The sequence below is a fragment of the Sphaeramia orbicularis genome, chromosome 24 (assembly GCF_902148855.1).
Source record: "Sphaeramia orbicularis chromosome 24, fSphaOr1.1, whole genome shotgun sequence".
NCBI classification, from domain to species: domain Eukaryota; kingdom Metazoa; phylum Chordata; class Actinopteri; order Kurtiformes; family Apogonidae; genus Sphaeramia; species Sphaeramia orbicularis.
Genome location: NC_043979.1, coordinates 28412312 through 28430465, shown reverse-complemented (window position 1 = coordinate 28430465; position 18154 = coordinate 28412312). Strand labels below are relative to the sequence as shown.

The window sequence follows — 18154 nt, the reverse complement described above, 5'->3', positions numbered from 1 at the left end:
GTTTGCCGTCATGTATATTCACACTCACTGAAGAGTTGCAGGAGCCATAAGTCTATGTACACACTTTAGCAATGTGATGTTTTTCTGGCAAACAGGATGAATGCCTGACTCCTCCTGGACTTTTTACTTTCCATCATCAAATTCGGCTGAAAACCAAATACAAAACAAACTATGTGTCTCAACAGATTCATCGCAGAGCATTTTGTTCCCTCTAGTTTCTGAATCATCAAATACCGCAGAAGCAGTTTGTACCTTCTTTGAACATACAGTAAGTGATAAAAATTTATCCAGTGTGTGTCTGTCCTCCGTCCTGCACTTTTGTACTTCGTTTTCAAACAGGGATTTATGGAAAAGTAGTGATGCCTTTGAAATTTCAGAGTAAATAACACAGATTTTAAGTAATCCCTTCCTGTAATTTATTGTTTTTAAGAATCTAACTGTATCCCGATTACCTCCTATTTAAACTGTAACTGACACTAAATACAGTGACCTATATTTTCAATTCTAAATACATGTATTCCACTAATCCCCAGCACTGACTGTGGGACGTTATTGTTCATGAGCCTTTTCCCACATTTCAGTCGTCTCCACCTTAACCCTTTAAGACCTAGAACTATTTTTGTGTTGACTTTCAAGTGACTTTTTCTATACATCTAACCTTTCCTAAGTGAATTGTCATAATTTATTATATTGGTCCTGCATTTTTCTGCAAAAATCAGGTATTTCCCCATATTTAATTTACTGATTGTATACAGTAGATGTCCATAAATACTTAGAGTAAATTCATGGGTTATTATGTCAAAACAGAGAAAACTGAAGCAGAAGTTACCTATTTAGCAAAATGTATCATTAACTGAACATAAAAACATGTGTCTACATTTACTGAGGTTTGTTAAACTACATGTATTTTACTGGTGTTACAGAACATGATGGTTTTTCCACGTTCACTACGGAACTTGAATTTACCTGAATTATTTCAGTATCAGTGGATTCAAAAGTTATTAAAACATCTTACATCAGTACATTCTATTCTATTCTATTCTATTCTAATGACAACAGCTATAACATATACATTTGAGCCATACTTTGAGCCTATTTGATCATTTTCCCAATTTGGCAATTTTCTGCAGCACTTATGGATTTATGTTGTCTTTGAGTTTATTCATTGATTATGTTAGACTGATGGATTAGTGATCATTTGTGTTTAAAGGGAGGGATGGAAACCACTGTTTAATGTTAGGTACAAGGTTTGGATGTGACAGCAGTTGTTGATAATGAGCAGAGTGGAGCCTTATACGAATAGTTCAGTTCAGTTTTATTTTTTGACCAAATTTTACCCCTGCATTCTTGTTTATACGTGAACCTTATTTTACTGTCTTTCTTTTCTTTCTTTCTTTCTTTTTTCTTTTTTTTTATTACTTATTATCATAATATATTGTTAACACAACAGTACAACCAACTGCCTCTTTTGGGGACAAATAAAGTTCTAAAGATGAAGTTAAAGTCAAAAGAGAAGAACAAAGAAGTCACAAAAAAACATGCATTCAACTAAATGTAATGGTTTAACTGTGTACAACAAGTGCACAGTAGCCCTACAGTTTTCATGCAGTGATGTCCTAATATGTTTTAATTCATGTTGAACCTCAGTATCTGTATCTGTGCCAAATATCATGGAAATCTATCAAATAGTTTTCAAGACATTAGATCAAAACCACTAATGTGAAGCCGTACAGTGGATACAACCTCAAATGTACTCATCCTCAGTGGAACAAAAAAAGTGTTAAAATAAATCTATAGAAAACCATCTGATAGATACTGGATAATGTAAAGTTTTGGACTGACTCAGACTGAAAACTGCAGCCTGATTCAGACACACATGTATTCTTACACATTGTGCTTTCACCACCTCAGACTCTTTACTAGGTGTGATCCAACTTAAGGCACTTGTATGTAACTAGTGACAGCGTGTGAAATGTTCCAGTCAATGCAGCTGTGGAGGCTCAGGCTATCGGCAGCCTCCTTTAAGGCCTATCTGATGGGCTGGCAGTCGCCTGACAAGAGGGGACACACAGACATGGATGACGGTGTGTGTGTGTGTGTGTGTGTGTGTGTGTGTGTGGGGGGGGGGGGGGGGTAGCTGTCACTCAGACTGGCAGCTTCCTGGGATGTTACATTTCACCCAACACCTGAGCAAAAGTATAAAAAGTAATCATCCACTTCCCTATTGTTTTGTTTCAGTTTTATCCACATTGTTACATTTACTCTTATTGTTCACTAATGTACCTATGTATTAATCTAGGAATCTCATTTCTCCTCCACTTTGCAACTTTACACTGGACATAAACTGCAGAACACATTGTAACACATGCCTGTTTATTAGTAACATCTGCATAAAACTAATGGACTCCAATAATCCTGCAGTATGAATCTGTTGTTAATTGCGCTGTTGAAGTTAATTTCTATGATCATGAGTTAAAAAACTAAAAACCCTCCCAAACAATCCATCCAACTCAAATGCTTTCCTAAATATTTGCAACAAAAACTGAATGTAGCCAAACATTTGCACATGAAATTACTACATCTATTTATATAGCTAGATAACTACTTAATGAATATATGGTCGTGGAAAAAATTATTAGACCACTCTTGTTTTCTTCAATTTCTTGTTCATTTTAATGCCTGGTACAACTAAAGGTACATTTGTTTGGACAAATATAATGATAAGAAGAAAAATAGCTCGTAAGAGTTTAATTTCAGAGCTGATATATAGCCATTTTTCATGGTTTTCTTGATGATAACCAAAATCACTTCGGTTCTTACATCAATAGCTATGGCATTGTACTGCCAAAAACAGTGCTATTAGGCATTCCATGTTTTCTTTTCTGTCTGTTTTAGTCATATGATACACACAGGAGTTAGTACTTGATTGCATAACCATTGTTTTTCATTTCTTTTGATGGTCTAATAATTTTTTCTATGACTGTATAAGGAATACTGAACTCACAGTGCAAAAATTGATGCCAAATGCATTCTGTGATATTTTAAAGCTCCATTCAACAAACTTCAAATACCATACAGTTCAGGTGTGCTGCATTTGCTCTGCATTACATTCACTAACATTTAAATTAGCTGTAAACTTACTTCAATAGATGAAGATAACCATGAACATGTATTTCATCCCCAATTACTTTGCTTACTTACAATAGAGCACAAGGTTACTGCAGCTTTAAGTACAAAAAAAAAGATTGTTTCTGGATTGAAAGGGGGGAAAATGGAGGTTTTACTTATTTGAATATGAAAACGCACTACAGTCATAGTTACCACAAGCCATCTGTCATCAAGACCTCACTGTCAGGTGATGGAAATGTGTTAAACCAAGACAAGCATTTACATATGTTTTCATGTGAAACCAACACATTGTGTCGTACTAAGGTGTTGGATCATCTTTGATATGCCTTGGTGTTGATTCTACCTGTGTGTGAACACTATTGCAGGGATGACACTATTCTAACATGAGACATCTGCTCATTTGATGCTATGATGAGAGAAGTGGAGAACACTAACCTGACAGTCAATATCACCCATAGGTGTTTAATGCACGACTATTTTGCTATGATTTTTGTCATTTTCATTCTATTCAGTGAGATCTTGTGTACCATCATGTTTTCTTTTCCTTTTATTTGTCAAGTGCAGTGTGAAAATAGGGGTAAAATAGCACAAATAAAGACACCGGCTGCTGTGGGTGGGAGTTTGCAGCGTAGAGATCATCTGCAAAACCATCTGCTGCAAAAAAACAACTCCATCAGCAATTTTTTAATGTTCTCTATATTCTCTCTCAATGACTAAAACATAAATAACATATACAGTAACAGAATAGCATATTACAAGAAATAAATGTTGAAGGGTAACACTACTTACTTGGATTATACCTTTAAGAGTAAAGATATTTAACAGCATTATTTAAAAAAACTACTATTTTATGGTCATATCATGTTAAAAATGAGATGTTGATCAATATGCATGTAGGTATAGTATATCAGAATACCTCGTTTTGCATATTTAATTGTATTTCAAGGCATCCGGTTGCTACAGTAGAGGGCGCTCTAACCTTCTGCAATGCACTGGTGGGTTGAATTAAGGAGAGCACCATGGAGCTGCTGCCTTTTACCAAGTCTGGTGTTGTAACTGAGAAAGTGTTGTGTTGAAAGGGGTTTTATAAAAAGTCATGCTGCAGAAAGAGTCCTAAAACATGCTTAGGAAAGGAGAATGAGCAGTAATTTAATAAATGTATATGTCTCTCTATAGTCAGTGGGATAACGTGTGTTTATTATAGGGAAGCCAAAAAAATTATAGATTAAAATAAAAGCACTTTTGAAGAATAACAGAGAAGCAACCTGGATATGAAATGTAGGATAAACAATTTAGAATCACTGGTAATTTAATGTAAATGGGATTACATTATCATCACTGTGACCTCATATATTAAGTTTTGGTGATGATAAAAGAAAGCAAACATCATCCAAAATTGTCTCTGCGCCCAATAATGACTGTGATTAAATTCAGGGCAGCCCCAATGAGCTTCTAATTTGAGATAATACCCCTGTTCATTCTAATATTTGTGGGTACGTTTAATTAAAGTCGACCCCTGCTTTGTTTGCCTGCTGTAATGCGGTTTGTCCAAATGAAGCTCAATAGAATAGAAACCACGTACAATTCAAGTTTTGGGAGGAGGATGAGGAGTAGGAGGAGGAGGAGGAGGAGGAGGGTTGGAGGGGAAGGAGGGGGGGTTATTATACTATTGTCCGCCCCTTAATCCGGTTGGCTCAGAGACTGCCCGCAGGCCAATTTGTAAGTGGTTTGCGGAGCTGCCAATCAAAGCAGACATCCTCTCCTCAGGCTGTGGCCACGGAACATCTCAGTTGCTGTGTGGAGAGATTTGACGGAGGGACACTCCTGTACATGGACCATCACTGCGCTGCAATCCGCCGCCTGCTCACACACGCATGTAACGCATGTGAATATTTTATTTTTGCATGTCAGCAGAGGAGGAACTAGTCGCCGGGTCCTCGGCTATTTGTCTTTTCTTCTCGCTTCTCCCCTCCTATGTCACTCTAATTAATCGGAGGCATGTGGAATCGCACCAGGATTAGGAATTGCTTCCCAATAGTGTGGCTGCTGTTGACGTTATGGACGGAGGTAAGAGGGCTCTCTCATTTGATTTCGCCTCGCACAAATACAATAAATGTGTAAAATTAGCAGAGTGAAAAGTTGGTGGGCGTGGGCAGATGGATTTGCTCTCCGGCGTTGCATATTCGCATCACATTAATCGATAATTGAATCACGTAGCCGTCAGTTGTGGAGCACGTGATCATGTTACCATGACAAGATTGAAGTCTGAGGAACTGATACAGGCTTCACCCAGGCTTTGGTTACACTGCTAAAGCAATCCGTTTATTTATTCATTTATTTTTTATTTATTTGGGGAGGGGGGTTAATTTAGGCCTAAACCAAGAAGTTGGAAGTTGCATCAATTAGCTGCTGCAGAGGTGCATTTGCGCCCCTTCTCAGAGTAACCCAATTGTGTAAAATCCACCCCCCTACTCTCAAGCCTGCAAACTGCAGCTTATTCACGTGGTCCACTCATGATGCAACAATTAATTTCTGGAATATCCACCTAACATGCATTTACAGCCCATTGGTTTGAATTAAGTCTCATGCGCTCTTTGGCCACTTGTCCATTTTTACGCACCAATTTCTGCATCCATAAAAATAATGTACCCCCTTCATAGGCTCCTATATATAATTTTGTCTTTTTAAAATGTTGTTTCTAGGTGTCCCAGTCAACTGGCTATTTTGAGTTGCAGCTGATCTCCGTGGAGAATGTAAACGGCGAGTTGGCGGACGGGGAGTGCTGCGACGGCTCCAGGAGCTCCCAGGACCTGCGCTGCACCCGAGACGAGTGCGACACTTACTTCAAAGTGTGCTTGAAGGAGTACCAGATGGAGGTCACCACCAGCGGCCCCTGCACATTCGGAGCCGGAGCTACACAAGTTCTTGGTGGAAATATGTTTTCTTTTAAGGGTGCAAAGAATAACCCGAATAAAATCGATGAAGCTGGCAAGATTTTGATCCCCTTCCAGTTTGCGTGGCCGGTAAGTGAGATTTAGTACTTCAACTGAGCCAAGAACAGTGATTCTGACTCCTTCTTCTCACACAGACCACAACACAGAATCCTACTTATCATTTTGGCGATATAATGTTTATGTTGCGGATTTTGGACGTGTGCACACCTGATGGAACACACCTGACAAGCATTTGCAAATGTTTTGGAGCCTGTTCCATACTCTGCATGCATTCAGCACAGAAAAAGTCACTTATTTAATCCTTAAAGATCCAAATAGTCACTGATAACTAAAATCATCAACAGATTTAAAATGTTTAATAACTTCTGAACCACTAAACCAATCAGTACTTTTAAGTAATTGAGATAAATTACGGTTTCTCTCTCTTCATTGTCATCACATATGACCCATTTGGACGTTCAGAGGCTCCGTAGTGAACATGGAAACAACATCTGCAACACTGATTCAACAATAAAACCCCTATAGTTTGACAAATGACAGTAGTTGGAGACAATTGCTTTAATGCTGCTGATAAAGTCACTTTTTCTTCAGTTTTCTCTAATAAATCACAATTTTAATCTGAGCTTTTATTAACATCTCCATGATCTGTAAATCAAATACAGGAAAAAGCATAATACAGAGGGTAATATTATAATAAATGGTGATGAATCACTTAAAAAAGGTTAAATAGAGAGAAAATTTCATTTGGGATTTCCCATGAAAGCCAAAATTAGCACCGGGTCTTAAGGGGTTAAAGAAAAGTTAATGCTTTCATAGTAAAAATGATCAAAAATCACACATAATTCTTTCCAAACTGTTAAGAAAGTTGCCATTTTACCTAAACAAACCACTACCACTGACACCAAATCCAGTTGCAGTTCCGTACTTTCTGACTAGATCATACCTGCCATGCTTATTTTCACCTGTGTGTATCTCTTCAGAGAGGGCAGACCTCATAAAGTTGGGGGCTTTTAGCAGCATCCTGTCCTTATGAGTTTTGACACATATCACTGCTAAACGATTGCATGCCTCGCAGGGATCCGGTTGCAGCTACAGTGGTTCACAGTGTCATCTGGGTCATCTTTTAAAGTTGATATATTACTTTGGCTTTGTTCCAGTCCACCCTCATGCATCTGCCAGGCCCGTGATAGGCTAATTAGATGGAAGGAAGTGCTCTGATACCCAGACCCTGCAGGGGGAACCTTGTGACTTCTCATATTCAAATTCATCATCAATGAAGTCTATTTAGGGGAATCCGGTTAATAAGATGTCAGTCTCCTCATTACTTGCTGGAAGATTGTGGAAGTACATGACAAAATGACTATAAAAGTTCATTTCAGTGTAGAATGAAGTGCTGATTTGTATATTTTATATATATATATATATATATATATATATATATATATATATATATATATATATATATATATATATAAAAATAGAAACAGACTTCTTCTTTTTTTCAGGAAGCGTCAAAATTTCCATTATGCAGAACAGTATTTCTCACTCTCAGGGTCCCACCTGGTTGTGTGTGTTGGATTGATGCTCCAATTAATTCTCTATTATAATGATGAATTGACTGTTGAGTGTGAAATAGGTGTTGGGCTGACATGAGCGATGCCTCCGGGCAGTCTTTTTGCCGTGTGTAACTGGCTGGTTTCGACACCTCTCCACACCCTCGTCTTCCTCTCCTGCTGTGGGTGCCAGGTGGCCCTTGGTGGCCCCTCCAGGCAATTAAGCTCGTCTCGCTGCAGATGAGTGATAGCTGTTGAGTTCGACACGCAAATGAGGTGTGCATATTGGGACTGTCATGCAGTTAGAAAACGAGGGTTGAACAGAAAGTTGCTCTGGGTGATGATGAGCATCACAGGAGGTTTTTTTTTGTTTGTTTTTTTTTAGTTGTGTCAATGCTTCTTATTCAGATTTTACATTAGGTACTGGCATTATGGGGGTAAAAGGAGTAGGACATGAGAGTAATTGCATTGTATTTTAGTGAAAAGTCACCAAAACAAGGTCTTTTCTGGTCTTGTTTTTCAGCCCACTACACAAATCTACTTCGACTACTACTGCAAATATCATCTACTTTCATTGTGGGATATTTTTTTGATTGTTTGGTCTATAATATTTCAGAATATTATGAAAAAGTGTGCCCAAAAGTCCAAGATGACATCCTCAAATGTCGAGTTTTGTCCACGATACAAAGATGTTTAGCTTACTGTCTTAAAAGAGGAGGAAAAAGTACATAAGACATACATTTAATTGGACAAATGAACCTTTTGATGGTGGAAAAAATAATTTGAAGAAACAGGCTTCAGCCACAAAATCTTACTGATTATCACTATTATTATAACATTTTGCTTAAACATTTGATGAAAACTTATTAGTGCATCTGCGTGGTTGTCTTTGCCTATACACAAATGTTTCCGTAGCCTTTTGTGTGAGGGAGTCACATGTTTGATACAGGTTTTGTCTTTGCGTATTTGATTATTTAAGGGTTTCCTGCAGCTTTTTATAGCAGAGGCGGTCCTCATTTACTGACTTTAGATGCCTCTGCTAATGTTTTTGAGCTTCAGGGTAAAATAGCATTAAAGGCCATCAGGTGGGAGCTCCATCAGGGGCATAAGAACCACTTGAGCTAATAATTTTCTGGGACTGATGCTGGATTTACCTGAAAGCTATGTACATAAGGCAAAGCTTTCAACATTTAGCATGACGATAACAAGTAAACACATGTGAGTGAGTCTCTTATTGGTGGCTTTGACTGACACCTCGAGGCAGAGGTGAAGAGGGCTATTCTGGTGTGTTTTTTCTGTTAAGTGGCCCAAGCTGATAACGGTGCACTATTCCAGTGCCAGATGTCACAACAAGCCTGCGGGGTCACTCGCCGTGGCGTTGTCGCTTTCCTCACTGAAGAAACAAAGATGCAGTGTACTATTGGCTGTGTCATCTGGACAACTGCCCACTTTAAGACCCATAGAAACCAAAGTGGGATGGACTCTTCTGTCATCCTGAACCTCCCCTTAAAATATGATGCATGAAGACAGAAAGAGAGGTTGAATCACTTCCTGATGATGAGCATTATCCTCTTAACATCATTGTGGCATGCATGGCAACTTGAATAGAAGCTTGGGAGTTGGAGAAATTAGATTTTTTTTAATTTAAATATTCCCTAAAGCTGCTTTTTCATACTTTTGTTATAGTATGAAAAGACTCTGATCTGTGTTTTTTTATTTTTTTTATTTTCAAGAGCAATGCACTTAATTTTGAAGCATTTTTTTCTACAAACGCTCTAATTGTTGAATTGACCTTGAAATCTTGTCATGAAAATACCTTTAGCTTTTATGATTTAGCTACTAAATCACCTCTGAAATACCACTTTTCATGTCCCACATGAGTAGTGCAGTCAGGCTGTAACAATGAAAGTCATTCTGCGTTTCTGGGAAACGGCTGCTTCTTCTGTGAAGACACAGAAACATCCGAGCCTCTTCTCACTCCAGTTATCATCACCAAAGTGTGATGCAGTCGCTAATGGCTGATTTTACTCAGATTGCATGATGCGTAGCTATCCGTTCCTTGGAAGTCTTCCAGTGATTCCCCGGCATTGGCTTTTCTTGCCAGTAATGAGACTGACTATTGATGCAGCTGCCACCTTTGAGCTCAGCCTACACTCGTGGGCTTTTCTGCAAGTTTGGATTTACAGTAAATGATGCTGCTTTAAGTATCTTATTTGGTTGTTAAATTGCTGTTCACATTGATTGACTACTGTGTGATTAAAAAGTGTTTCTTAGTCAAATAGTGTGTTCAGGGGAGAGGGTATTGAGTACCTTTAGTGGCGTCTTGGATTTAATAAAGGATCTAACATCATAGGTATTCATTCAAGAAGATGGATATCAAACCCATCTGTTTAGTCAACAGATTGCAGGGATTATTATAAAGGTTGCCCAACTAATAAGGAAACCAGCTAGCATGGCTCGCTAATGTGAAAAATTATCATCTGTTGCTAATGAATTTCTATTGCATTAATTTATATGGGACTTGATCTGAACAGCAGTCAGTGACAGTAGAATTTGACATATGATGTTTGTCACTTTGATAATATTCTATAGTATTATAATTGTACACATCGATAAAGTCACAATTTGTAGTGAAGACTGTATATGTATTCTGTGTGAAAAACTGCGCTGCATCTCTGGTTTCACATGATACATGTCACCAACACCAAAACAGTTGTTACCTCAACATTTCATGTTGCTCTTTGAGAGGAAGGAGGGAAAAGTATTAAAAGAAGTGGAAATCACAACAAGTCTGGCCATGTTGATGCTGTAGAGGTATCTTTATCAGCTCTGAACAGGTCATGGAGAAGCAAAGTTATGATGACATGACCTCAGTGACTTTCAGGTGTGTAGTCGCGTTGACATATTTTCACAGTCCGATACTTTAACAGTTTTACAACAAACGGACTTTTTTGACCTATAAAGGTTATTTTTGAAACTGACAATCATTGTGTGAGTACATAGTGGCATAATTTAAACAGAATCAATGTATTAATTGTCTTTCCCCATTGACTGTAATAGAGTTTTTCTCTGAGAAAAGGTCCAACCAGAAGTTGCAGGACTTCACCCTTCTATGAATCGACTATATAACTTCCCAGGTTTCGAGAAGTTTTGTAAAGCTTCCATTAATTTTCCTTCAAATTCCAATTGATCCTTTACTTACTTTTATGTTCATGTGCAGACAAAAACAAAACCAATATTTTGTGTAAATAAGAAAAGGGAAGTGATATTTTCAGATGTTTTTGAGCCCTGCTAGCTGCTTCCTTACCTTTTATATTCAACTTTTACACCAAGCTAAGCTATCAAGGTCCTGACTCGAGCTCACATTTACTCAGTTGAGAGTGGTATCATTGAATTTCTGAATGGGGAGAAGAGGATACTTCCTATGATGCTTGACCATCACTTTGAGATGCAGTATTCAGGTTGTCAGGCAGTGTCATTAAGCCAAGTATGACAGTCACGCTTTTACAGAATGGATGTCAAACATCAGCTGGGTCCAATGGCCAGCTGACCAAGTTAAGGCCTCATTTGGCCTGTCTGATTGAGTTTCCATTTTGTCGGACCATGCTGTGTCTGCACTTCAAGAGGGAGAGGAGAGAGAGGGAGACATGTCTTACTTCCATTTGATCACTAATGAAATTGCCGGTGGAATTTCTGTGCCTCTCTCTCCCACCCCGCCCCCCAGCTACATCAGCCGGACGTCCGTTTGATGTGAGCCTGCCTGTAACTGTATCTGCTCTGAACTTGGATGTGTATCAGACCTCCTTCCTCAACCAGCTTGTAAATAGATGCATGTTGTTAGCCAGACTTGTCAGTGATCTTAGCAGAAGGATAACTTTGCTTTCGATGCACATGCGGTTCATGTTTTTATCATAATCTGACTTTGTAATCGCACCGTCAAGGCAATATGCCCCTTTAAAAATAACACTCGGCCTCAGGAGTGCCTCTATGATCAAGGGAAGAAGTGTGTGTATCATGTTTGTTTTGTCTGCTGCTCATGCACTCAACTGGTGCGCAGTTAGTCTCTGGAGGCTGATCATCTCATAAGTGGGAGGCAAAGAGTCTAATTCACATTAAAACGACATGATAATCTGCGCAGACCTGCCTCAGATTGTTTTTCCTGGAACAAACCCAAACTGTTTTGGCTTTGGTTCACTGCTTTGCCACGTGTATGTAAAATGCATACAAGTGTTGACGTAACACCACTGTCGGACATCGTTGTGTAAGTTTAATGTGGGACTGTGGGCGATTACACTCAAGATGATTAGTAGATTCATCAGTAATTAAAGCAATGGAGCGCATTGTAAGGCAGCCACTGCTTTCTTTTTTCCATTCTGTCTCTTTTTACATGTGCCATCTTGCACCTTACATCACCTAATGGGTCACCTGTGTTCACCTTAGATGGATCCACTTTACTCTCACATCAAAGAGTCTTTCTTTTTTTCTCTTTTCTTTGTTATCAATCTGCTATGATTAAAAAAAAAAAAAAAAAGTCAAGTGTCGAGTCATATTGTTAAATAGCATCCCAAAACCTAAATATACCCTATTAATAATGACCTAAAACTGTGCTGAAACTAGAAATTGACACAATCTTCTCAAATAGAGCAAAGTGGTGTCTAAAATACTTTCTGCTTTTGTGTAATCAGTGTTCAAACTTAGTCTTGAACCAGTTTATTCATAAATATTCAGTAGAAATGTGACAGCTCTGACATGGCTAGAATCTGCACTATCATTTTCTGTGGTTTTATGTTGTGGGGTGTCTTCGGAGTTGCCAGGAATTGTTTTTTTATTTATTTATTTTATAGACTGTCCTCCACAGAGTTTATTTATGCATTTCCATTTGCTCCTGAGTTTTGCACTGAACTGTGGATTTGGAGAATAGTTGCTCCTCTAGGATTTCTATCTGTGCGTAATTCGGTTTATGAATCGCCACAACTATTCTGCTGTGTTGGTTTTGTTTGTTGTTTCTAGTTGTCTTCCTGGCTAACATGAGAACGCTGATGAGAAAACAAGACCTGAGCTCCATGTGAGGTGGTGGGATCAGAACTGGGACACCTACATTGTAATTGTAGCCAGAGGGCTTAATATTAGAAGTAGGACAGAAGCTTTAGGGGCGGCTCCTATAAACACTTTGACTCCATCCAGGTATTCTTTCCTTCTTCCTCTCCTCATCTCAACCTGAGTTCATATTTTGGATGCAGACACCGAGGGCTAACAGAGGCTGCCATGGTTAGCCACACCTGATACGGAGCTTGTCACAGCTGTTGCTAGGTGACGGCTACATAGCCCTCTAGTAAACAATTATCCTCCCTCGCTGTGGTGGCTCCCTCCCCCATCTTTCCTTTTTTGGTCCCAGGGCTGCTGTGTGGAAAGCCACTCACCTGTCTTCAGCTCAGCTTTGTATTGATTATGCAATTGGCCTGAACTCCCAGGGGGAAATGTCTACTTTTTTGATTTATATAGAAGTGTTTGACATCTACATTTTTAAGGTTGCTTTAGCCAAATATATGCATCATCATGGCCTTGGTTTTGTATGTGCAGCTAGGAGGGTTTGCTCATTTGTAAGGTTTTACATCCAACTTTAACCTTTTCCCTGTGCCCCTTTGAGTCTAATTAGAAAGAGTCCAGCCATTTGTTGTGTTTGTGTTTGGTTGCTAACAGTTTAATGAAGTGTTTTTCAACCTTGGGGTCGGGACCCCACGTGAGGTCGCCTAGAATTCAAATGGGGTCATCTGAAATTCTAGTAATTGATAAAAATAAAAGCTTACTAATAAAAAAAAAATTAAAAAAAAATGTATGGTGAGTTGAAAGAAACAATCACAATACATAATGGACATGACAAACTCTGAAACTGAAGCACTGTGGTACTGCTTATCTTTCAAATGTTCATTGTGGTTGGTTTAAGATGCTGCAGCTCTTTCATAATTCATGGTTTGAGTTACTGTTTGTTCAGTATTAATTTGCAGCCCAGTAAATACAAGCTGGACTGACTGCACATAGTAATCTCAACCTGGCTTTTCTGCCTCCGTCCACAGTATATAACCTAAATGTCATCTAAAATTGTTTATTTGCAACATAGTATACCACACTATTACATGATTAAAAACAAATTAATTTTAGCAAAAAAAAAAAAAGTTTCAGTTTTGAAATTTGTGATGTTAAAATGAGGTCATGAGCCAAAAAAGGTTGGGAACCACTGGTTTAATGACTCTGAACCACTTGGGCTTTATCAGACTCCAGTTAAAAGTGCTTATTTCATGATTTTGTGAACAACATAAATTATACTGAATTTGATAGTGTCATTTCTGATTTGGGATACTTCCTAAATCTGATACAGGTCAGTTTTTTTTTGCATTGTGACCTCAGTGTAAAGGTTCATTTTAGAATTTATTTCCCACAGTCTTTCCTACTATCTCTCTTTCTACTTATCCTCATCCTCATTATCACCTGCGTTCAAATTTGATGTTCTCTACTGTAAGTCAACGTAAGAAACTAAACACTGAAGTCCAAACTGACCACTAAGGCTTGCAGTGTGAATGCAGCCTCAGATATCATATATCCTGTGATGTATAAACATTATATGAAAAGTATTAATACATAAACATGTGCTGAGCTGCCTTTACATTTGACTCTCTATTCCTCATCTGTAGCCTTACAGGTCTGGATTAATCTAATTTAGGTGAGTTTCTGCAGATTTTTGAGCTACCACTGTTCTTATTGAAAAGTACAGGCATATGACAAATTAAAGGAAAATCCTTACAGTAGCGCTCTCCTCCAGGATGACGCTAATTTTGAGATGAATGTGGATCATATACTTTGGTGTTCGCAGTGACAGGGGAGCGTGACGACTTCTTTGATTGCCTACACATTCACCGAATTTCACCCCAGCTGGACTGACACTTTAGACAGCACTCTCCACCTCCATCATCTGAACACTAGTGGGGGTGTTGAATATTTTTTTGGAGGACTAATGTTTATCCCTCCAGTAGAGTTCAGACTGGTAGAGTAAAAGCCACTGTGCTATTAAGCTGTTCTGGATGCATGTGGTGGCCTAACGCTTTACTGAGACGCTTAATGGTGTTTTTTCTTTTAATTTGTCACCAGTATGTTTCCATCTTCTCATTTTTCACAAATAAGAAAATACAGTCAGGAGGGTCACACTCCCTCAGACAGTGAAGGGATGACTCACTTTACAGCTACATTTGGCAAACACTGTATCTGAAGTTCTGATTTTGCTTTTTTACCCTCAGCATGTGAGCGGGATCCTGCAGCAAAATGACTCTGGATTGCAATGACGTTATAGTTCACGTCCCCTCAGGGTCTTATTCTTGTGTATTATTAGAATTTTAGAAATGACTGCCCACCTTGATCTCAGTTGGACAGAAAGAATGAGTAGAAAGAAAATGATCACTCTAACCTTGTTCCTGTATTTCATAGCCATTTGTCACTACATTTAACGTATAGATTAGTTTCATACGTTTTCCTCAAGTCGGAGTCTGACAGCTTTGTTATTGCTTTGCGACCTAGTCTTACATCCGTCAACATGGACTGAACTCGGTCAGCAGACTACATTCTTAATATTAAATGGATCTGTGTGTTGGTGTTGAAGAGGAGGTGGGTGGGGAGGGAGGGTTTCCTCTGAGAACATTTTGTTTTGTTCATTTTGTGTTTTCACATACGGTGCACCACTGTTTACTTGCATTTCACTAAAAGGCTGTTTTCCTGCTTGTGCCTCGGGGAAATTATGTCTTTTAGGTGTTTTTTTTTTTTTTTTTTTTTTTTTTTTACTGTTGCACATACTGTGCCACTATAAAAATGAATGTCATTTTTTCTGCTACAGTTATGTCAATGAAACATTATGTCTCATTTCTGCTTTGGGGCATCTTAATGTCTAAGATCCTGAGTGTAAGTGAATGCCATAAATTAAAAACCTTGTTTTACTGTTGAATTTCATTTTATGTTTGGGTTTTCTGTGACTCTGTGCATTTCCAGTTACTTGCTTGTTATTTCGGACACATTTCTGTCTGTGCCAAAACCCTCCAGCTTCCCTCTGGTCCTGTCCTCCTTACCCAGTTATCTTGTATGCTGATCTAAACTTTGGAAGGAAGTTAAAACAGTTGTTCAAAGGTTGATTAGGTACACATTGTGCTTTACAAATTAGGTTCTTTTTTCAGTATGCTTTGAACTAGCTAGATTATGCTGTAGCACGTGTCACCTACAAGCAAAAAAACTTTCCAGTGGCAACAAGAAAAGGTATGATAGAAAATATGTGACATGAGGGATTAAAGGGATGTCTGTCCTTCTCAATAAAGATTGTTGAATGATAGAATGTAAAGCATCCTATTGTTCCCCATGCCACCCAAAAATGTAACATATTTTTGTATGCACATGAATATCTGTAGCCATACCTCCATTAAAATGACACTTTAAGCAAACTAAAAACATTTTAATGTTTGCTGTGGCTCTCTGGCTTGGTGAAGGAATCTCTCTTTCAAGTTTGTCATCAATTATATTATCATTTGGAGTTTGTGTAGTGATACTGTGAGCTGACTGTGGAGGATAGCTTAGCATCCAGTGTAGTCTTTTATTGGTATTTCTACAGAATTTTAGCAGGAGGTAAGGCTGTTCCATATCACTTATTTTTCATATTCTAGCATATCTCATTTCATATTTGGATAGTGATACTCATACTGAATTTACAAGGAAAACCTGTTTATGATGACATGAATTCTACATAAATAAAATGTACTTGTAAAATAAATACAGACATAAAATGAAAACATCATTACTCGACATATAATAATACTCAAGCACTTTTTAACTGTTCAATGCATCGTGAGTCTGATTTACACAGATGCCTTAGAGCATGGGTTTCCAATCCTGGTCCTCGAGCCACTATCCTGCATGTTCTAGATGTTTCCCTCTTCCAGCACACCTGACGGTCGTTATCAGGCTTCTGCAGAGCTTGATGATGGGCTTATCATTTGAATCAGGTGTGTTGGAAGAGGGATACATCTAAAACATGCAGGACAGTAGCTCTTGAGGACCAGGATTGAGGACCCCTGCCTTACAGTGCGTTAATTCAGTATAAATCTCTAGTGGGGCAAAATATGCCACCACAGTCTTGGACATTAATAGAAATGCTCCACCTGTATGTACACAAAAATTTGAATGTGTACAAACAGGTATTTTTCAAAATATTGTAAGAAATTTGGTCTAAAGTCATGTAAAAGGGCAGAGTTTCTACTGAGATAACAGCAAAAAGCCCTCCTAAGCTTCCAAAAAATAGAGAAAACTGGAAGAAAACTTACCTACTAAACTGAACTTACCTTGAAGTTTTATTGGAGAAACAAAATTATGTGCACGATATAAATGTATAAAACACAAGTGAACAAAACACTGACCTCAGAGCATTCATAGATTGTTGTTTGTACAGGTAAATGAGACGGTAATACTTGAAGCTGGCAGCTATGTTTCAGGTGCTGCTGTTAATGCAAATGTACATGCTGTACTTCTGTGAGTTGCATGGCTGATGTGCAGTTGTGAGTGGGGTCTCTGTACATATTTCCATCGTCACTCTACACTGATTAATGTGTCGAAACACTGTATGTGTGTGTTGCTGTGGCCCACTGCGTCCCCTGTCTCTTGTTAAATGAATGGTGTGCAGGTGCTAGAAGCTCCTTGTGGGGGTAATTAAAGCATGTCATTACATGGGCAGTTAAATTGTCACTGTACTGTTGAACCTGTTTGAAATGATAATGGGGCTCTGCTGGAGGCAGTGCTGTATTGCTCTCCAGTCAGGCGCCCTGTTGCTTTGGATCAGGAATTAGCCTGTTAATGTTTCTAAAGCATGTCTACTGTAGCAGCAGTTCTGACTTCTTAGGAATAAAGAAGAGAGGAATTCACACAAGAAACCATTAAAATTCAGCTTTAATTTGATTGCCTGCATTAAGTTGTGGATTTTTGGGACACATCATCATAACTATACTCAAGGTTCCATTTAAGTACGTGTCTTTTTTTTTTTCTCGCTCTATTATGTCTCACATCTTTAAGACATACAGTACATAACCCCTCATGGTGTCTGACTTAGAAGTGTGTTGTAGAGTAATTGTTGACAGTTCTGTACTTTGCGTGTAGACTAAGTAATTTTTCTACATCTGTGGTGGGGTTTGTTTTACATCTCGCATAGTCTTGGATCACGCCGGTTAATTAGCACCAGGAGGGGAGGGGTTTGTTGTATTGGAAGTGCATGGGTAATGACCCTGTTGGCATAGTAGCAGCATGCTCAATGGGCCGTGTGTGTGTGTGCACAGCCGGTGTACACCAGCCAGCCAAATGCCTTGCCTTCAGTGCGACATCTCTTGGCACGCGACTTTGGCAAGCCTCGTGTGTGCAGAACAAGCCCTCCACCTCTCTACCGCGCAGAGCCACCGTTTACATGTACGATAAGAGTCTGTGACCCGCTTACTGTGTGTCGTA

The 18154-nt window shown here is 38.7% G+C and overlaps 1 protein-coding gene across 4 annotated transcripts in view; it reads left to right on the top strand.

Annotated features, from left to right (window-relative positions):
* The first annotated feature begins 4904 nt into the window (after window positions 1-4904).
* jag2b (jagged canonical Notch ligand 2b) overlaps window positions 4905-18154 on the top strand; it is a 49712-nt gene continuing 36462 nt past the window's right edge. For 3 of the 4 annotated variants that reach the window (XM_030128780.1, XM_030128781.1, XM_030128778.1), the window contains exons 1-2: window positions 4905-5196; window positions 5832-6152. In XM_030128780.1, the coding sequence (XP_029984640.1) occupies window positions 5128-5196; window positions 5832-6152 (390 nt within the window). In that variant the 5' untranslated portion in view covers window positions 4905-5127. The remainder of the gene's footprint in view (window positions 5197-5831; window positions 6153-18154) is intronic. The other variant, XM_030128782.1, reaches the window with a different exon arrangement.